The 16,172-nt window shown below is 45.3% G+C and overlaps 2 protein-coding genes across 2 annotated transcripts in view; both read left to right on the top strand.

Moving 5' to 3' along the window:
- LOC135548932 (ciliary neurotrophic factor receptor subunit alpha-like) overlaps positions 1-16,172 on the top strand; it is a gene marked incomplete at its 5' end in the record, with an annotated part of 194,123 nt that overhangs the window by 104,711 nt on the left and 73,240 nt on the right. The gene's annotated exons all lie outside the window — the stretch shown is intronic.
- Positions 1-16,172, top strand: part of cntfr (ciliary neurotrophic factor receptor) — a 96,763-nt gene that overhangs the window by 28,662 nt on the left and 51,929 nt on the right. The window contains 1 exon segment of the mRNA XM_064977212.1: positions 5,349-5,512. Within this exon segment, the coding sequence (XP_064833284.1) occupies positions 5,349-5,512 (164 nt within the window).

The following is a 16,172-nucleotide window of genomic DNA, read 5'->3' on the forward strand; positions in this document are numbered from 1 at the left end:
ATATAGGTATGTGTGTGTATGTATATATGTGTGTGTATATATGTGTGTATGTATATATGTGTGTGTATGTATATCTATATATGTGTGTGTGTGTATGTATGTATATATGTGTATATGTATGTCTATATAGGTGTGGGTGTATTTGTGGGTATGTGTGTGTATATATGTGTATACGTATATCTATATAGGTATGTGTATGTATATCTATATAGGTATGTATATGTATATATGTGTATATGTGAATATGTATGCATATGTGTATGTATATGGATATATATATTTACCACAAAAAGATATGGGGAATTGGAAATGATGCAGACAATTACATTGATGGAAGCAACCTTCTTTCCTCAATATTAAGCTGATCCACCCCTTAAAAAAAATATATATATTAATATATTTTTTTACAGACTCTTACTAGAGCTCGCTGCTGGGTCAAAATGAGCATTTGAAGGGCATTGGTCAGGGAGGAGACCAAGAACAAGATGGCCACTCTGATAGAGCTCCAGAGTTCCTCTGTGGAGATGGGAGAACCTTCCAGAAGGACAACCATCTCTGCAGCACTCCACCAATCAGGCCTTTATGGTAGAGTGGCCAGACGGAAGACACTACTCAGTAAAAGGCACGACAGCCCTCTTGCAGTTTGCCAAAAGCCACCTAAAGAATCTCAGACCATGAGAAACAAGATTCTCTGGTCTGATGAAAGCAAGATTGAACTCTTTGGCCTGAATTTCAAGGGTCACGTGTGGAGGAAACATGGTACCAACTCTACGGTGATTCATGGTGGTGGCAGCATCATGCTTTGGGGATGTTTTTCAGCAGCAGGGAAAGATGAACGGAGCAAAGTACAGAGAGATCGTTGATGAAAACCTGCTCCAGAGGTTCACCTTCCAACAGGACAATGACCTTAAGTACACAGTCAAGACAACGCAGGATTGGATTCAGGACAAGTCTCTGAATGTTCTAGAGTGGCCCAGCCACAGTCCAGAGTTGAACCCGATCGAACATATCTGGAGAGACCTGATAATAGCTGTGCCGCGATGGTCCCCTCCAACCTGACAGAGCTTGAGAGGATCTGCAGAGAAGAGTATGAGAAACTGCCCAAATACAGGTGTGCCAAGCTTGTAGCGTCATGTCCAAGAAGACTCTATACTAAAAAAAATGCTTTAATAAAAATGAGGAGGGAATGAGAAGGGTAGGGGTGAGGAGGGAATGAGAAGGGTAGGGGGTGAGGAGGGAATGAGAAGGGTAGGGGGTGAGGAGGAAATGAGAAGGGTAGGGGATGAGGAGGGAATGAGAAGGGTAGGGGGTGAGGAGGAAATGAGAAGGGTAGGGGGTGAGGAGGAAATGAGAAGGGTAGGGGGTGAGGATGAAATGAGAAGGGTAGGGGGTGAGGAGGGAATGAGAAGGGTAGGGGATGAGGAGGAAATGAGAAGGGTAGGGGGTGAGGAGGGAATGAGAAGGGTAGGGGTGAGGAGGGAATGAGAAGGGTAGGGGGTGAGGAGGAAATGAGAAGGGTAGGGGGTGAGGAGGGAATGAGAAGGGTAGGGGGTGAGGAGGGAATGAGAAGGGTAGGGGGTGAGGAGGAAATGAGAAGGGTAGGGGGTGAGGAGGAAATGAGAAGGGTAGGGGGTGAGGAGGGAATGAGAAGGGTAGGGGGTGAGGAGGAAATGAGAAGGGTAGGGGGTGAGGAGGGAATGAGAAGGGTAGGGGGTGAGGAGGAAATGAGAAGGGTAGGGGGTGAGGAGGAAATGAGAAGGGTAGGGGGTGAGGAGGAAATGAGAAGGGTAGGGGGTGAGGAGGGAATGAGAAGGGTAGGGGGTGAGGAGGAAATGAGAAGGGTAGGGGGTGAGGAGGGAATGAGAAGGGTAGGGGGTGAGGAGGGAATGAGAAGGGTAGGGGGGTGAGGAGGGAATGAGAAGGGTAGGGGGTGAGGAGGAAATGAGAAGGGTAGGGGGTGAGGAGGGAATGAGAAGGGTAGGGGGTGAGGAGGAAATGAGAAGGGTAGGGGGTGAGGAGGGAATGAGAAGGGTAGGGGGTGAGGAGGGAATGAGAAGGGTAGGGGGTGAGGAGGAAATGAGAAGGGTAGGGGGTGAGGAGGGAATGAGAAGGGTAGGGGGTGAGGAGGGAATGAGAAGGGTAGGGGGTGAGGAGGAAATGAGAAGGGTAGGGGGTGAGGAGGGAATGAGAAGGGTAGGGGGTGAGGAGGGAATGAGAAGGGTAGGGGGTGAGGAGGGAATGAGAAGGGTAGGGGGTGAGGAGGAAATGAGAAGGGTAGGGGTGAGGAGGGAATGAGAAGGGTAGGGGGTGAGGAGGGAATGAGAAGGGTATGGGTATGAGGAGTACATGAGAAGTGTAGTGGTGGTGAGGAGGGCTTGAGAAGGGTAGGGGGTGATGAGGGCTTGAGAAGGGTAGGGGTGAGGAGGGAATGAGAAGGGTAGGGGGTGAGGAGGGAATGAGAAGGGTAGGGGGTGAGGAGGGAATGAGAAGGGTAGGGGGTGAGGAGGGAATGAGAAGGGTAGGGGGTGAGTAGGGAATGAGAAGGGTAGGGGGTGAGGAGGGAATGAGAATGGTAGGGGGTGAGGAGGGAATGAGAAGGGTAGGGGGGTGAGGAGAGTACGAGTTGGGCAGCTTACACGCCTCTGTCCGCTATGGGGATGTCTTTGTCCTGTCCTGTCCCAGCCCTGCCCCAGTGGTTGGAACTAAACCACAGAGTAAACACACTGATCCCAAAATACCACAGAGACACCATACAGAGTAGAAACAGCATTGCATTCTCAAAACACTTCCCAGGCTCACACAAACACAGCATTCTACTTATCCCACTCTATTTCCTGCAGAATTCACTCTGAGCTGTAGCTTTCACTCTGAGCTGTAACCTTCACTCTGAGCTATAGCTTTCACTCTGAGCTGTAGTCTTCACTATAAGCATTAGCCTTCATTCTGAGCTGTAGCCTTCACTCTGAGCTGTAGCTTTCACTCTGAGCTGTAGCTTTCACTCTGAGCTGTAGCTTTCACTCTGAGCTGTAGTCTTCACTCTGAGCTGTAGTCTTCACTCTGAGCTATAGCTTTCACTCTGAGCTGTAGCCTTCACTCTGAGCAATAGCTTTCACTCTGAGCTGTAGCTTTCACTCTCAGCGGTAGCCTTCACTCTGAGCTGTAGTCTTCACCCTGAGCTGTTACCTTCACTCTGAGCTGTAGCCTTCACTCTGAGCTGTAGCCTTCACTATGAGCTGTAGCTTTCACTCTGAGCTGTAACCTTCACTCTGAGCGGTAGCCTTCTCTCTCAGCTTTAATCTTCACTCTAAGCAGTAGCCTTTACTATGAGCTGTAGTCTTCACTAAAAGCATTAGCTTTCACTCTGAGCTGCAGCTTTCACTCTGAGCTGGAGATTTCACTCTGAGCTATAGGCTTCACTCTGAGCTGTAGCTTTCACTCTGAGCTGTAGCCTTCACTATCAACAGTATCCTTCACTCTGAGCAATATCCTTCACTCTGAGCTGTAGCTTTCACTCTGAGTTGTAACCTTCACTCTGAGCTGTAGCCTTCACTCTGAGCTGTAACCTTCACTCTGAGCTATAGCTTTCACTCTGAGTTGTAGCCTTCACTCTGAGCAATAGCTTTCACTCTGAGCTGTAGCTTTCACTCTGAGCTGTAGCCTTCACTCTGAGCTGTAGCTTTCACTCTGAGCTGTAGCTTTCACTCTGAGCTGTAGCCTTCACTATCAACAGTATCCTTCACTCTGAGCAATAGCCTTCACTCTGAGCTGTAGCTTTCACTCTGAGCTGTAACCTTCACTCTGAGCTGTAGCCTTCACTCTGAGCTGTAACCTTCACTCTGAGCTATAGCTTTCACTCTGAGTTGTAGCCTTCACTCTGAGCAATAGCTTTCACTCTGAGCAATAGCTTTCACTCTGAGCTGTAGCTTTCACTCTGAGCTGTAGCCTTCACTCTGAGCTGTAGCTTTCACTCTGAGCTGTAGCCTTCACTCTGAGCTGTAGCTTTCACTCTGAGCTGTAGCTTTCACTCTGAGCTGTAGCCTTCAATCTGAGCTTTAGCTTTCACTCTGAGCTGTAGCCTTCACTCTGAGCTGTAGCTTTCACTCTGAGCTGTAGTCTTCACTCTGAGCTGTAGCCTTCACTCTCAACAGTATCCTTCACTCTGAGCAATAGCCTTCACTCTGAGCTGTAGCTTTCACTCTGAGCTGTAGCCTTCACTCTCAACAGTATCCTTCACTCTGAGCAATAGCCTTCACTCTGAGCTGTAGCTTTCACTCTGAGCTGTAGCCTTCACTCTGAGCTGTAGCCTTCACTCTGAGCTGTAGCCTTCACTCTGAGCTGTAGTCTTCACTCTGAGCTGTAGCCTTCACTCTGAGTTGTAGCTTTCACTATGAGCTGTGGCTTTCACTCTGAGCTGTAGCCTACACTCTGAGCTGAGAGGTCTTACCTGGCCCCCCGAGAGCCATTCACAGGTCTTACCCAGCCCTTGAGGGTCTTCAGAAGTCCTACCCAGCCCCCAGAGAGCCGAGAGAGGTCCTACGCAGGTTCAACAGGGCCTTCAGAGATCCTACCCAGCCCCCAGAAGGCCTTCAGATGTCCTACCCAGTCCACAGAGGTCCTACCCAGGTCCCCCAGGGCCTTCAGAGGTCCTACCCATTCCTCAGAGGGCCTATTAGAGGTCCTACCTGGCCCCCCGAGAGCCTTTCAGAGGTCCTACCCAGCCCCCGAGAGCCTTTCAGAGGTCCTACCCAGCCCCCAGAGGGCCTTCAGAGGTCATAACCAGCCCCCGGAGGGCCTTCAGAGTTCATAACCAGCCCCCAGAGGGCCTTCAGATGATCTACCCAGCCCACAGAGGTCCTACCCAGGTCCCCCAGGGCCTTCAGAGGTCCTACCCAGGTTTGAAAGGGCCTTCAGAGATCCTACCCAGCCCCCAGAAGGCCTTCAGAGGTCCTACCCAGCCCACAGAGGGCCTTCAGAACTTCTACCTAGGTCCCCCAATGGCCTTCGAAGGTCCTACCCTGGTCCCCCAGAGAGCCTTCAGAGGTCCTACCCAGCACCCAGGGGGCCTTCAGAGCTCTTACCCAGTCCAGAGGACCCGGGGCACCAATTGTTACCACTGCTCTTAATCCTCCATTTGGTCTTTCTCTATGTCTCACACGTGATGAAATTCCTGTTTGTCCTCCTACCATCCATGAATTTGTCCATGTGATGATCTGCATTCCACAATGTCTTTCTCTGCGCTGTGACTACATGCCCACTGTCCTGTACTGTGTCGCAAAACGGTCTCCAGCTTAGTCAATGTCCCTGTGTACTGTATTGTCTAATGTGTTGTCTCTCCTCTCTCCCTGCAGTGAAGCCAGACCCCCCTGAAAAGGTGGTGGCAACGCCCATCCCTAACAACGTTCGTCGTCTGGAGGTCACCTGGAATAGCCCTTCTACCTGGCCCGATGTAGAGAGCTTCCCCCTGAAGTACTTCCTACGATACAGGCCCCTCATCAGGGACCAGTGGCAACACGTGAGTTATAGATACAAATGTAACACACACACATACTCAACACACACTCAAAAATTACTGGTAAATGATCCAAGACCTGCTCAGTTAATCTCTACCATTGTGACAATGAGTTGTCATAATGCTGCATCAAATGTACATGATCCTAGGGCATTGGCAAACACAATGTAAGTAATTTAATTTATGTACCCTTAATGCAACGAATTCATCTGTTTATCCTACAGCTATTGTAAGCAGCAATCTTGAGCCTATAAACCAGAGTTACACTGTTTGCACTGAGGCGGTGTGCAATAGTGGGGAGACCACTTTATGCAGCTCACCCTGCACTATCAGCTTCAATGTAAATAACATGAGTAAGTCTACCTCTGATAAGCTTCCCAGTAAAGCATTAAAAATAATCAAGCAACCCAGAAAAGTGCTAAAAATATCCCATATTAACATATGCAGCCTAAGAAACAAGGTCCATGAAGTCAATAACTTGCTTGTAACAGATGGCATTCATATTCTGACTATCTCTGAAACTCACTTTGATAATATCTTAATAATACAGTAATAGCAATACATGGTTATAACATCTACAGAAAAGACAAAAATGCCAATGGGGGCGGTGTTGCGGTCTATATTCAGAACCACATTCCTGTAAAGCTTAGAGACGATCTCATGTGAAATACTGTTGAAGTAATATGACTACAGGTTCATCTGCCTCACCAAAAGCCCATTCTGGTGGGAAGCTGCTATAGACCACCAAGTGCAATCAGTATATGGATAATATGTGTGAAATGCTTGATAATGTATGTGATATCAAAAGAGAAGTATCTTTTCTGGGGGATTTAAAATATTGACTGGCTCTCATCAAACTGCCCACTCAGGAAAAAGCTTCAATCTGTAACCAGTGCCTGCAACCTGGTTCAGGGTATCAGTCAACCTACCTGGGTAGTTACAAACAACACAGGAATTAAATCAGCAACATGTATTGATCACATCTTTACTAATGCTGCAGATATTTGCTTTAAAGCAGTATACAAATCCATAGGATTTAGTGATAGTAGGCATATATAGGAAATCCAAAGTTCCAAAGGCTGGGCCTAATATTGTGTATAAGAGGTCGTACAATCCATTTCATAGTCATTCATATGTTGATGATGTAAATAATATTTGCTGGTCTGTGGTGTAATGAGGAGCAACCAGACGCTGTCGCATTTATGAAATAAGTTATTCCAGTCACTAATAAACACATTCAGAAAAGGACTGTACAAACTGTTACATCCTCTTGGATTGATGAGGAATTGAAACATTGGTTGATGAGGCCAAAGGAATGGCAAATAGGTCAGGCAGCCCAACTGATTGGCAAACGTACTGCACATTAAGAAATCATGTGACTAAACGACAAAAATAAACTACACTATGGAAGAAAGATAAATTATATAAAGAATGATAGTGAAAAAAAGCTTTGGGAAAAAAGCTAACTCTGCTCCTTCATTCATTCAATCAGATGGTGCATTCATCACAAAGCCCACTGATACTTCTCCAATTACTTTTTCATTGGCAAGTTTAAGCAAACTTATGGATGACTTGCCAGCAACAAGAGCTGACATTACACATCCAAGTACAGTATATCTGACCAAATTATGAAAGACAAGAATTGTACTTTTGAATTCCGTAAAGTCAGTGTGGAAGAGGTGAACAAATTATTGTTGTCTATCAGCAACACACACTCAACATGTGAGTTATAGATACACATTATAGATGTTTGTTGCTACTCTAGCTGCTGGGTGAAGGTGAGGGTCAAGGAAACATTTTTTTTTCAAGCTTTATCTTTATTTTGGCAGTTAGCTGCAGGATAAACGTTTATTTAGGCAGTTTGCTGTAGAATAAACGTTTATTTAGGCAGTTTGCTGTAGAATAAACCTTTATTTAGGCAGTTTGCTGTAGAATAAACGTTTATTTAGGCAGTTTGCTGTAGAATAAACCTTTATTTAGGCAGTTTGCTACAGAATAAACCTTTATTTAGGCAGTTTGCTGTAGAATAAACGTTTATTTAGGCAGTTTGCTGTAGAATAAACGTTTATTTAGGCAGTTTGCTGTAGAATAAACCTTTATTTAGGCAGTTTGCTGTAGAATAAACCTTTATTTAGGCAGTTTGCTGCAGAATAAACCTTTATTTAGGCAGTTTGCTGCAGAATAAACCTTTATTTAGGCAGTTTGCTGCAGAATAAACCTTTATTTAGGCAGTTTGCTGCAGAATAAACCTTTATTTTGGCAGTTTGCTGTAGAATAAACCTTTATTTAGGCAGTTAGCTGCAGAATGAACCTTTATTTTGGCAGTTAGCTGTGGCATGAATTTTTAGCAAAGATGATTAATGTGCAGAATAGTTCATGTAACTGACTTCTGTGCTGAAGGTCAGATTCCCAAGATCACTGGTTGATTGTGTTTGCAGAATGTTAGGCTATGTATAGGCTACCATTTTTTCCAGGAAAATATACTGTATTATTTATTCAAAAGGTAATGCAAAAGGTCATGAACTAGATGGTGAACAAGGTGATGAACAAGGTGGTGAACTAGGCGGTGAACTAGGCGGTGAACTAGGCGGTGAACGAGGTGGTGAACTTGAAGATGAACTAGGAGATGAAAACTAGGAGGTGAACTAGGAGATGAACTAGGAGGTGAACTAGGAGATGAACTAGGAGATGAACTAGGTGGTGAACTAGGAGGTGAACAAGGTGATGAACTAGGAGGGGACATAGGTGATGAACTAGGTGGTAAAATAGTTGATGAATGAGGAGGTGAACTAGGTGATGAACTAGGAGGTGAACTAGGAGATGAACTAGGAGATGAACTAGGAGATGAACTAGGTGATGAACTAGGAGGTGAACTAGGTGATGAACTAGGAGGTGAACTAGGAGATGAACTAGGAGATGAACTAGGTGATGAACTAGGAGGTGAACTAGGTGATGAACTAGGAGGTGAACTAGGTGATGAACTAGGAGTGGAACTTGGTGATGAACTAGGAAATGAACTAGATGATGAACTAGATGATGAACTAGGGTGGTGAACTAGGTGTTGAACCAGGAGGTGAACTAGGAGGTGAACTAGGAGGTGAACTAGGAGGTGAACTAGGAGGTGAACTAGGAAATGAACTAGATGATGAACTAGGTGGGGAACTAGGAGATGAACTAGATGATGAACTAGATGATGAACTAGGGTGGTGAACTAGGTGATGAACCAGGAGGTGAACCAGGAGGTGAACTAGGAGGTGAACTAGGAGGTGAACTAGGAGGTGAACTAGGAGGTGAACTAGTTGATGAACTAGGAGGTGAACTAGGTGATGAACTAGGCAGTGAACTAGGAGGTGAACAAGGTGGTGAAGAAGGCGGTGAAGTAGTTGGTGACTAGGATGTGAACTAGGAGGTGAACTAGGAGGTGAACTAGGTGGTGATCTAGGTGATGAACTAGGCGGTGAACTAGGCAGTGTTTTGGTGATGAACTAGGAGGTGAACTAGGAGGTGAACTAGGAGGTGAACTAGGAGGTGAACTAGGTGACGAACTAGGAGGTGAACTAGGTGGTGAACTAGGTGGTGAATTAGGTGATGAACTAGGTGGTTGAACTAGGTGGTGAATTTGTTGATGAACTAGGAGATGAACGAGGTGATGAACTAGGAGGTGAATTAGGTGATGAACTTGTTGGGGAACTAGGTGGTGAACTAGGTGGTGAACTAGGTGGTGAACTAGGAGGTGAACTAGGAGGTGAACTAGGAGGTGAACTAGGAGGTGAACTAGGAGGTGAACTAAGAGGTGAACTAAGAGGTGAACTAAGAGGTGAACTAAGAGGTGAACTGAGAGGTGAACTGAGAGGTGAACTGAGAGGTGAACTAAGAGGTGAACTAAGAGGTGAAGTAAGAGGTGAACTAGGTGTTGTAAGACAATGCGTTCCACCGACTCCTCATGAACAACTTATTTCAGTGTGATCACATTCTGCATAGATGTTTAATTTATAAGTTGTGGTAATGTTCACGTCAGGTCGTTGAGAGGTTGTTGTGATGAATGGATTTATCCTAAATGGCACCCTATTCCCTATGAATAGGATGTGATATGGGACGTACACAGGGCATAGCAGGGTTCACGTTTCTATCTGGACAAAAGCCTGTTAAACTGAATATGGAATGTGTTCTAAACTGTCACTCAAAGCTTTCTGCACAATAATATGCTTGGGAAAAGCTTACTCCGTCAGAGCAGAATGTCAGGAAGAGTTTTCACAATGATATGGTAATAAGTTCCACGTGTGACCCCTCACTGTGAAATGTCTTTAATGTACGCCAGGGTGTTGTTTTGAAAGGTTTCTCACTCTTCAAAACAATCCATCCAACTCACATTGACAACAGATTTAGTCAAGCCATCAGCAATGCAATTTGTTAACGCTTGATATGCCATGTTTATGACAACCCAATGTGTGTGATGCTTATATCTGTTGAAATGCTATTGTTCTTAAACTGATTAATCCAAAAGAAGACGACTATGGATGAATCATGCTGTCATGTTGTCATGCTGTCATGCTGTGTGTTAAATCATTCACTAGCGTTTAATAAGGTTGAAGGGTAATATTTACTGCCCGTATAATTTATTCTGCTCCACATGGAGAATACCAATGAACCATTCTCATCTCTAGCAAATGGTAGACCAACACACACACACACACACACACACACACACACACACACACACACACACACACACACACACACACACACACGCACGCAAATACGCACAGACACACCCATACATACACACACACACCATTCACATGCACGGACAGACACACATTCACACAAAGATTCACGCAAACACACGCGCAAACACACGCGCACACACACACACACACACACACACACACACACACACACACACACACACACACACACACACACACACACACACACACACACACACACACACACACACACACACACACACACACACGTACAAAGAAAATGACTCAGGTAAAAGTGAAAGTCACCCAGTAAAATACTGCTGTGTAAAAGTTTAGAATAATGTAGTTTTAAATATAAATCAGTGTCAAAAGTCAGGGCATAAAGTATATAAAAATTCCTTGTATTACGCAAACCAAGTGGCATCATTTCATGTGTATTTAATGAGTCCATCAGATTAGAGGTTGTAGGGATGTTTAGTGAGTCTACCAGATCAGAGGCCGTAGGGATGACCAGGGATGTTCTCTGTTTAGTGAGTCCTCCAGATCAGAGACAGTAGGGATGACCAGGGATGTTCTCTGTTTAGTGAGTCCACCAGATCAGAGGCAGTAGGGATGACCAGGGATGTTCTCTGTTTAGTGAGTCCATCAGATCAGAGGCTGTAGGGATGACCAGGGATGTTCCCTGTTAACCTCATCAGATCAGAGGCAGTAGGGATGACCAGAGATGTTCTCTGTTTAGTGAGTCCCCCAGATCAGAGGCAGTAGGGATGACCAGGGATGTTCCCTGTTTAGCGAGTCCTCCAGATCAGAGACAGTAGGGATGACCAGCGATGTTCTCTGTTTAGTGAGTCCATCAGATCAGAGGCTGTAGGGATGTTTAGTGAGTCTGCCAGATCAGAGGCCGTAGGGATGACCAGGGATGTTCCCTGTTAACCCCATCAGATCAGAGGCAGTAGGGATGACCAGAGATGTTCTCTGTTTAGTGAGTCCACCAGATCAGAGGCAGTAGGGATGATTAGGGAGGTTCTCTGTTTAGTGAGTCCTCCAGATCAGAGGCAGTAGGGATGTTTAGTCAGTCCATCAGATCAGAGGCTGTAGTTATGACCAGGAATGTTCTCTGTTTAGGTGAACAATAGGTAAGTAAATAAATAAAAACAACAGTAAAAAGACAGTGAAAAATAACTGTAGGAAGGCTATATACAGTAGAGAGGCTATATACAGTAGAGAGGCTATATACAGTAGAGAGGCTATATACAGTAGAGAGGCTATATACAGTAGAGAGACTATATACAGTAGAGAGGCTATATACAGTAGAGAGGCTATATACAGTAGAGAGGCTATATACAGTAGAGAGACTATATACAGTAGAGAGGCTATATACAGTAGAGAGGCTATATACAGTAGAGAGGCTATATACAGTAGAGAGGCTATATACAGTAGAGATGCTCTATATACATACAGACACCGGTAAGTCGGGCTGATTGAGGTAGTATGTACATGTAGATATGGTTAAAGTGACTATGCATATACTGTATGATGAACAGAGAGTAGCAGTAGCATAAAAGAGGGGTTGGCGGGTGGTGGGTGGCTTGACACAATGCAGATTTGCCCGGTTAACCAACGCGTGGGAGCACTGTTTGGTTGGGCCAATTGAGGTAGTATGTACATGAATGTATAGTTAAAGTGACTATGTGTAACGGCGTTCTTCGTTTGTCACAAGAAAGTCGGACCAAAATGCAGCGTGTTGGTTACTCATGTTATTTAATGAAACGAAATGACGATTACATAAAAATACTCAGACAAATACAAAAACAACAAAACGGAACGTGAAACCTAAATACAGCCTATCTGGTGAAACTACACAGAGACAGGAACAATCACCCACGAAATACACAGTGAAACCCAGGCTACCTAAATACGGTTCCCCATCAGAGACAACAAGAATCACCTGACTCTGATTGAGAACCGCCTCAGGCAGCCAAACCTAAACTAAACACACCCCTAATCAACCATAATCCCAATGCCTACAAAAAACCCAATATGACAACACAATAACATAAACCCATGTCACACCCTGGCCTGACCAACTAATTATCTAAAACACAAAATACTAAGACCAAGGCGTGACACTATGCATATATGATAAACAGACAGTAGCAGCAGCGTAAAAGAGGGGTTGGGGTGGGCACAATGCAAATAGTCCGGGTAGCCAATATGGCTTGGGGTTAAAAACTGTTGAGAAGCCTTTTTGTCCTAGACTTGGCACTCCGGTACTGCATGCCATGTGGTAGATGAGAGAACAGTCTATGACTGGGGTGGCTGGGGTCTTTGACAATTTTTAGGGTCTTCCTGGAGGTCCTGGATGGCAGGCAGCTTAGCCTCAGTGATGTACTGGGCCGTATGCACTACCCTCTATAGTGCCTTGTGGTCAGAGGCAGAGCAATTGCTGTACCAGACAGTGATGCAACCAGTCAGGATGCTCTCTATGTAGCAGCTGTAGAACCTTTTGGTGAGTGAATAGGCTTTGTCGTGCCCTCTTCACGACTATATTGGTGTGTTTGGACCATTCTAGTTTGTTAGTGATGTGGAGACCAAGGAATTTGAAGCTCTCAACCTGCTCCAATACAGCCCCGTCGATGAAAATTGGGGCGTGCTCAGTCCTCCTTTTCCTGTAGTCCACAATCATCTCCTTAGTCTTGGTTACGTTGAGGGATAGGTTGTTATTCTGGCATCACCAGGCCAGGTCTCTGACCTCCTCCCTATATGCTGTCTTTTCGTTGTCGATGATCAGGCCTACCACTGTTGTGTCGTCAGCAAACTTAATGATGGTGTTGTAGTCATGCCTGGCCATGCAGTCGTGGGTGAACAGGTACAGGAGGGGACTGAGCACGCACCCCTGGGGGGCTCCAGTGTTGAGGATCAGCGTGGCAGATGTGTTGCTACCTACCCTCACCACCTGGGGGTGGCCCGTCAGGAAGTCCAGGATCCAGTTGCAGAGGGAGGTATTTAGTCCCAGGGTCCTTAGCTCAGTATTGAGCTTTGAGGGTAGTATGGTGTTAAACCCTGAGCTGTATTCAATGAACAACATTCTCACGTAGGTGTTCCTTTTGTCCAGGAGGGAAAGGGCAGTGTGGAGTGCAATAGATATTGCATCGTCTGGGGATCTGTTAGGGTGGTATGCAAATTGGAGTGGGTCTATGGTTTCTGGGATAATGGTGTTGATGTGAGCCATTACTAGCCTTTCAAAGCACTTCATGGCTATGGACGTGAGTGCTACGGGTCTATAGTCATTTAGGGAAGTTGCCTTCTTATTCTTGGGCACAGGGACTATGGTGGTCTGCTTGAAACATGTTGGTATTGCAGACTCAATCAGGGACAAGTTGAAGATGTCAGTGAGAACACCTGCCAGTTGGTCAGCACATGCCCGGAGCACACATCCTGGTAATCCATCTGGCCCTGCAGCCTTGTGAATGTTGACCTGTTTACATTTACATTTACATTTACATTTACATTTAAGTCATTTAGCAGACGCTCTTATCCAGAGCGACTTACAAAAAATACATGTCTTACTCACGTCGGCTACGGAGAGAATGATCACACAGTCTTACGGAACAGTTGATTCTCTCATGCATGACTCAGTGTTGCTTGCCTCGAAGAGAGCACAGAAGTGATTTAGCTCGTCTGGTAGGCTCGTGTCACTGGGCAGATCGCGGCTGTGCTCCCCTTTATAGACTGTAATAGTTTGCAAGCCCTGCCACATAAGACGAGCGTTAGAGATGGTGAAGTATGATTCAATCTTAGCCCTGTATTGACGCTTTGCCTGTTTGATGGTTCGTTGCAGGACATAGCAGGATTTCTTTTAAGCTTCCGGGTTAGAGTCCCGCACCTTAATCGGCAGCTCTAGCCTTTAGCTCAGTGCAAATGTTGCCTGTAATTCATGGCTTCTGGTTGGGGTATGTAGGTACAGTCACTGTGGGGACGACGTCCTCAATGCACTTATTGATAAAGCCAGTAACTGATGTGCTGTACTCAATGCTATCGGAAAAATCCCGGAACATGTTCCAGTCTGTGATAGAAAAACAGTCCTGTAGGTTGGCATATACTTCATCTGACCACTATTTATAGATCGAGCCACTGGTGCTTGCTGCTTTAATTTTTGCTTGTAAGCAGGAATCAGGAGGATAGAGTTGTGGTCGGATTTACAAAATGGAGGGCGAGGGAGAGCTTTGTACGTGTCTCTGTGTGTGGAGTACAGGTGATCTCGATATTTTTTCCCTCTGGTTACACATTTAACATGTTGATATAAATTAGGTAGAACTGATTTAAGTTTCCCTGCATTAAAGTCTCCGGCCACTAGGAGCGCCGCCTCTGTGTGAGTGGTTTCCTGTTTGCTTATTTCCTTATACAGCTGACTGAGTGTCTTCGAGACAGCATCTGTCTGTGGTGGTAAATAAACAGCCACGAAAGTATAGCTGAAAACTCTCTAGGCAAGTAGTGTGGCCTGCATTTTATCACAATATACTCAAATCTAGAGACTTCCTTAGATTTCGTGCACCAGCTGTTGTTTACAAATATGCACAGACTGAATCCGCCTCGTTTTACCGGAGTCTGCTGTTCTCTCTTGCCGGTGCAGCGTATATCCTGCTAGCTGAATATCCATGTCATCATTCAGCCACAATTATGTGAAACATAGGATATTACAGTTTTTGATGTCCCGTTGATAGGATATTCGTGATCTTACCTTGTCTAATTTATTGTACAATGATTGCACGTTGGCGAGTAATATTGACGGTAATGGCAGCTTTTCCACTCGTCTTCTGGAAACCTTTTCGAGGCACCTCGCTCTGTCTCTTCTGTACCTGCGTCTCTTCCTCTTACAAATAACTGGGATGTTGGCCTTGTCGAGCGTTCGGAAAATGTCCTGTGCGTCCTGCTTGTTGAAGAAAAAATCTTTGTCTAATCCGAGGTGAGTGATCACTGTCCTGATATCCAGAAGCTCTTTGTCTAATCCGGGGTGAGTGATCACTGTCCTGATATCCAGAAGCTCTTTGTCTAATCCGAGGTGAGTGATCGCTGTCCTAATATCCAGAAGCTCTTTGTCTAATCCGAGGTGAGTGATCGCTGTCCTGATGTCCAGAAGCTCTTTGTCTAATCCGAGGTGAGTGATTGCTGTCCTGATATCTAGAAGCTCTTTGTCTAATCCGAGGTGAGTGATCGCTGTCCTAATATCCAGAAGCTCTTTGTCTAATCCGAGGTGAGTGATCTCTGTCCTGATATCCAGAAGCTCTTTGTCTAATCCGAGGGGAGTGATCGCTGTCCTGATATCCAGAAGCTCTTTATCTAATCCGAGGGGAGTGATCGCTGTCCTAATATCCAGAAGCTCTTTGTCTAATCCGAGGTGAGTGATCGCTGTACTGATATCTAGAAGCTCTTTGTCTAATCCGGGGTGAGTGATCGCTGTCCTGATATCCAGAAGCTCTTTATTTGCTGTAATTTACGGTTGAGTCCATTAGATCAGAGGCAGTAGGGATGACCAGAAACGTTCTTTTGACAAATCGGTGAATTGGATCATGTTTTGTCCTGTTCAGCATTCAAAATGGAATGTTTACATTGAGATTCTGGCCTAAATGGCACCCTATGCCTTATTGGTTCAGTAGTGTACTATATAGGGAATAGGGTTCCATAGGGCTCTGTTCTAAAGTAGTGTACTATATAGGGAATAGGGTTCCACAGGACTCTGTTCTAAAGTAGTGTACTATATAGGGACTAGGGTTCCAAAGGGCTCTGGTCTAAAGTAGTACACTATATAGGGAATAGGGTTCCATAGGGCTCTGTTCTAAAGTAGTGTACTACATAGGGAATAGGGTTCCAAAGGGCTCTGGTCTAAAGTAGTGTACTATATAGGGAATAGGGTTCCATAGGGCTCTGGTCTAAAGTAGTGCACTACATAGGGAATA

Source organism: Oncorhynchus masou, chromosome 11, assembly GCF_036934945.1.
Source record: "Oncorhynchus masou masou isolate Uvic2021 chromosome 11, UVic_Omas_1.1, whole genome shotgun sequence".
Classification (NCBI taxonomy): Eukaryota; Metazoa; Chordata; class Actinopteri; order Salmoniformes; family Salmonidae; genus Oncorhynchus; species Oncorhynchus masou.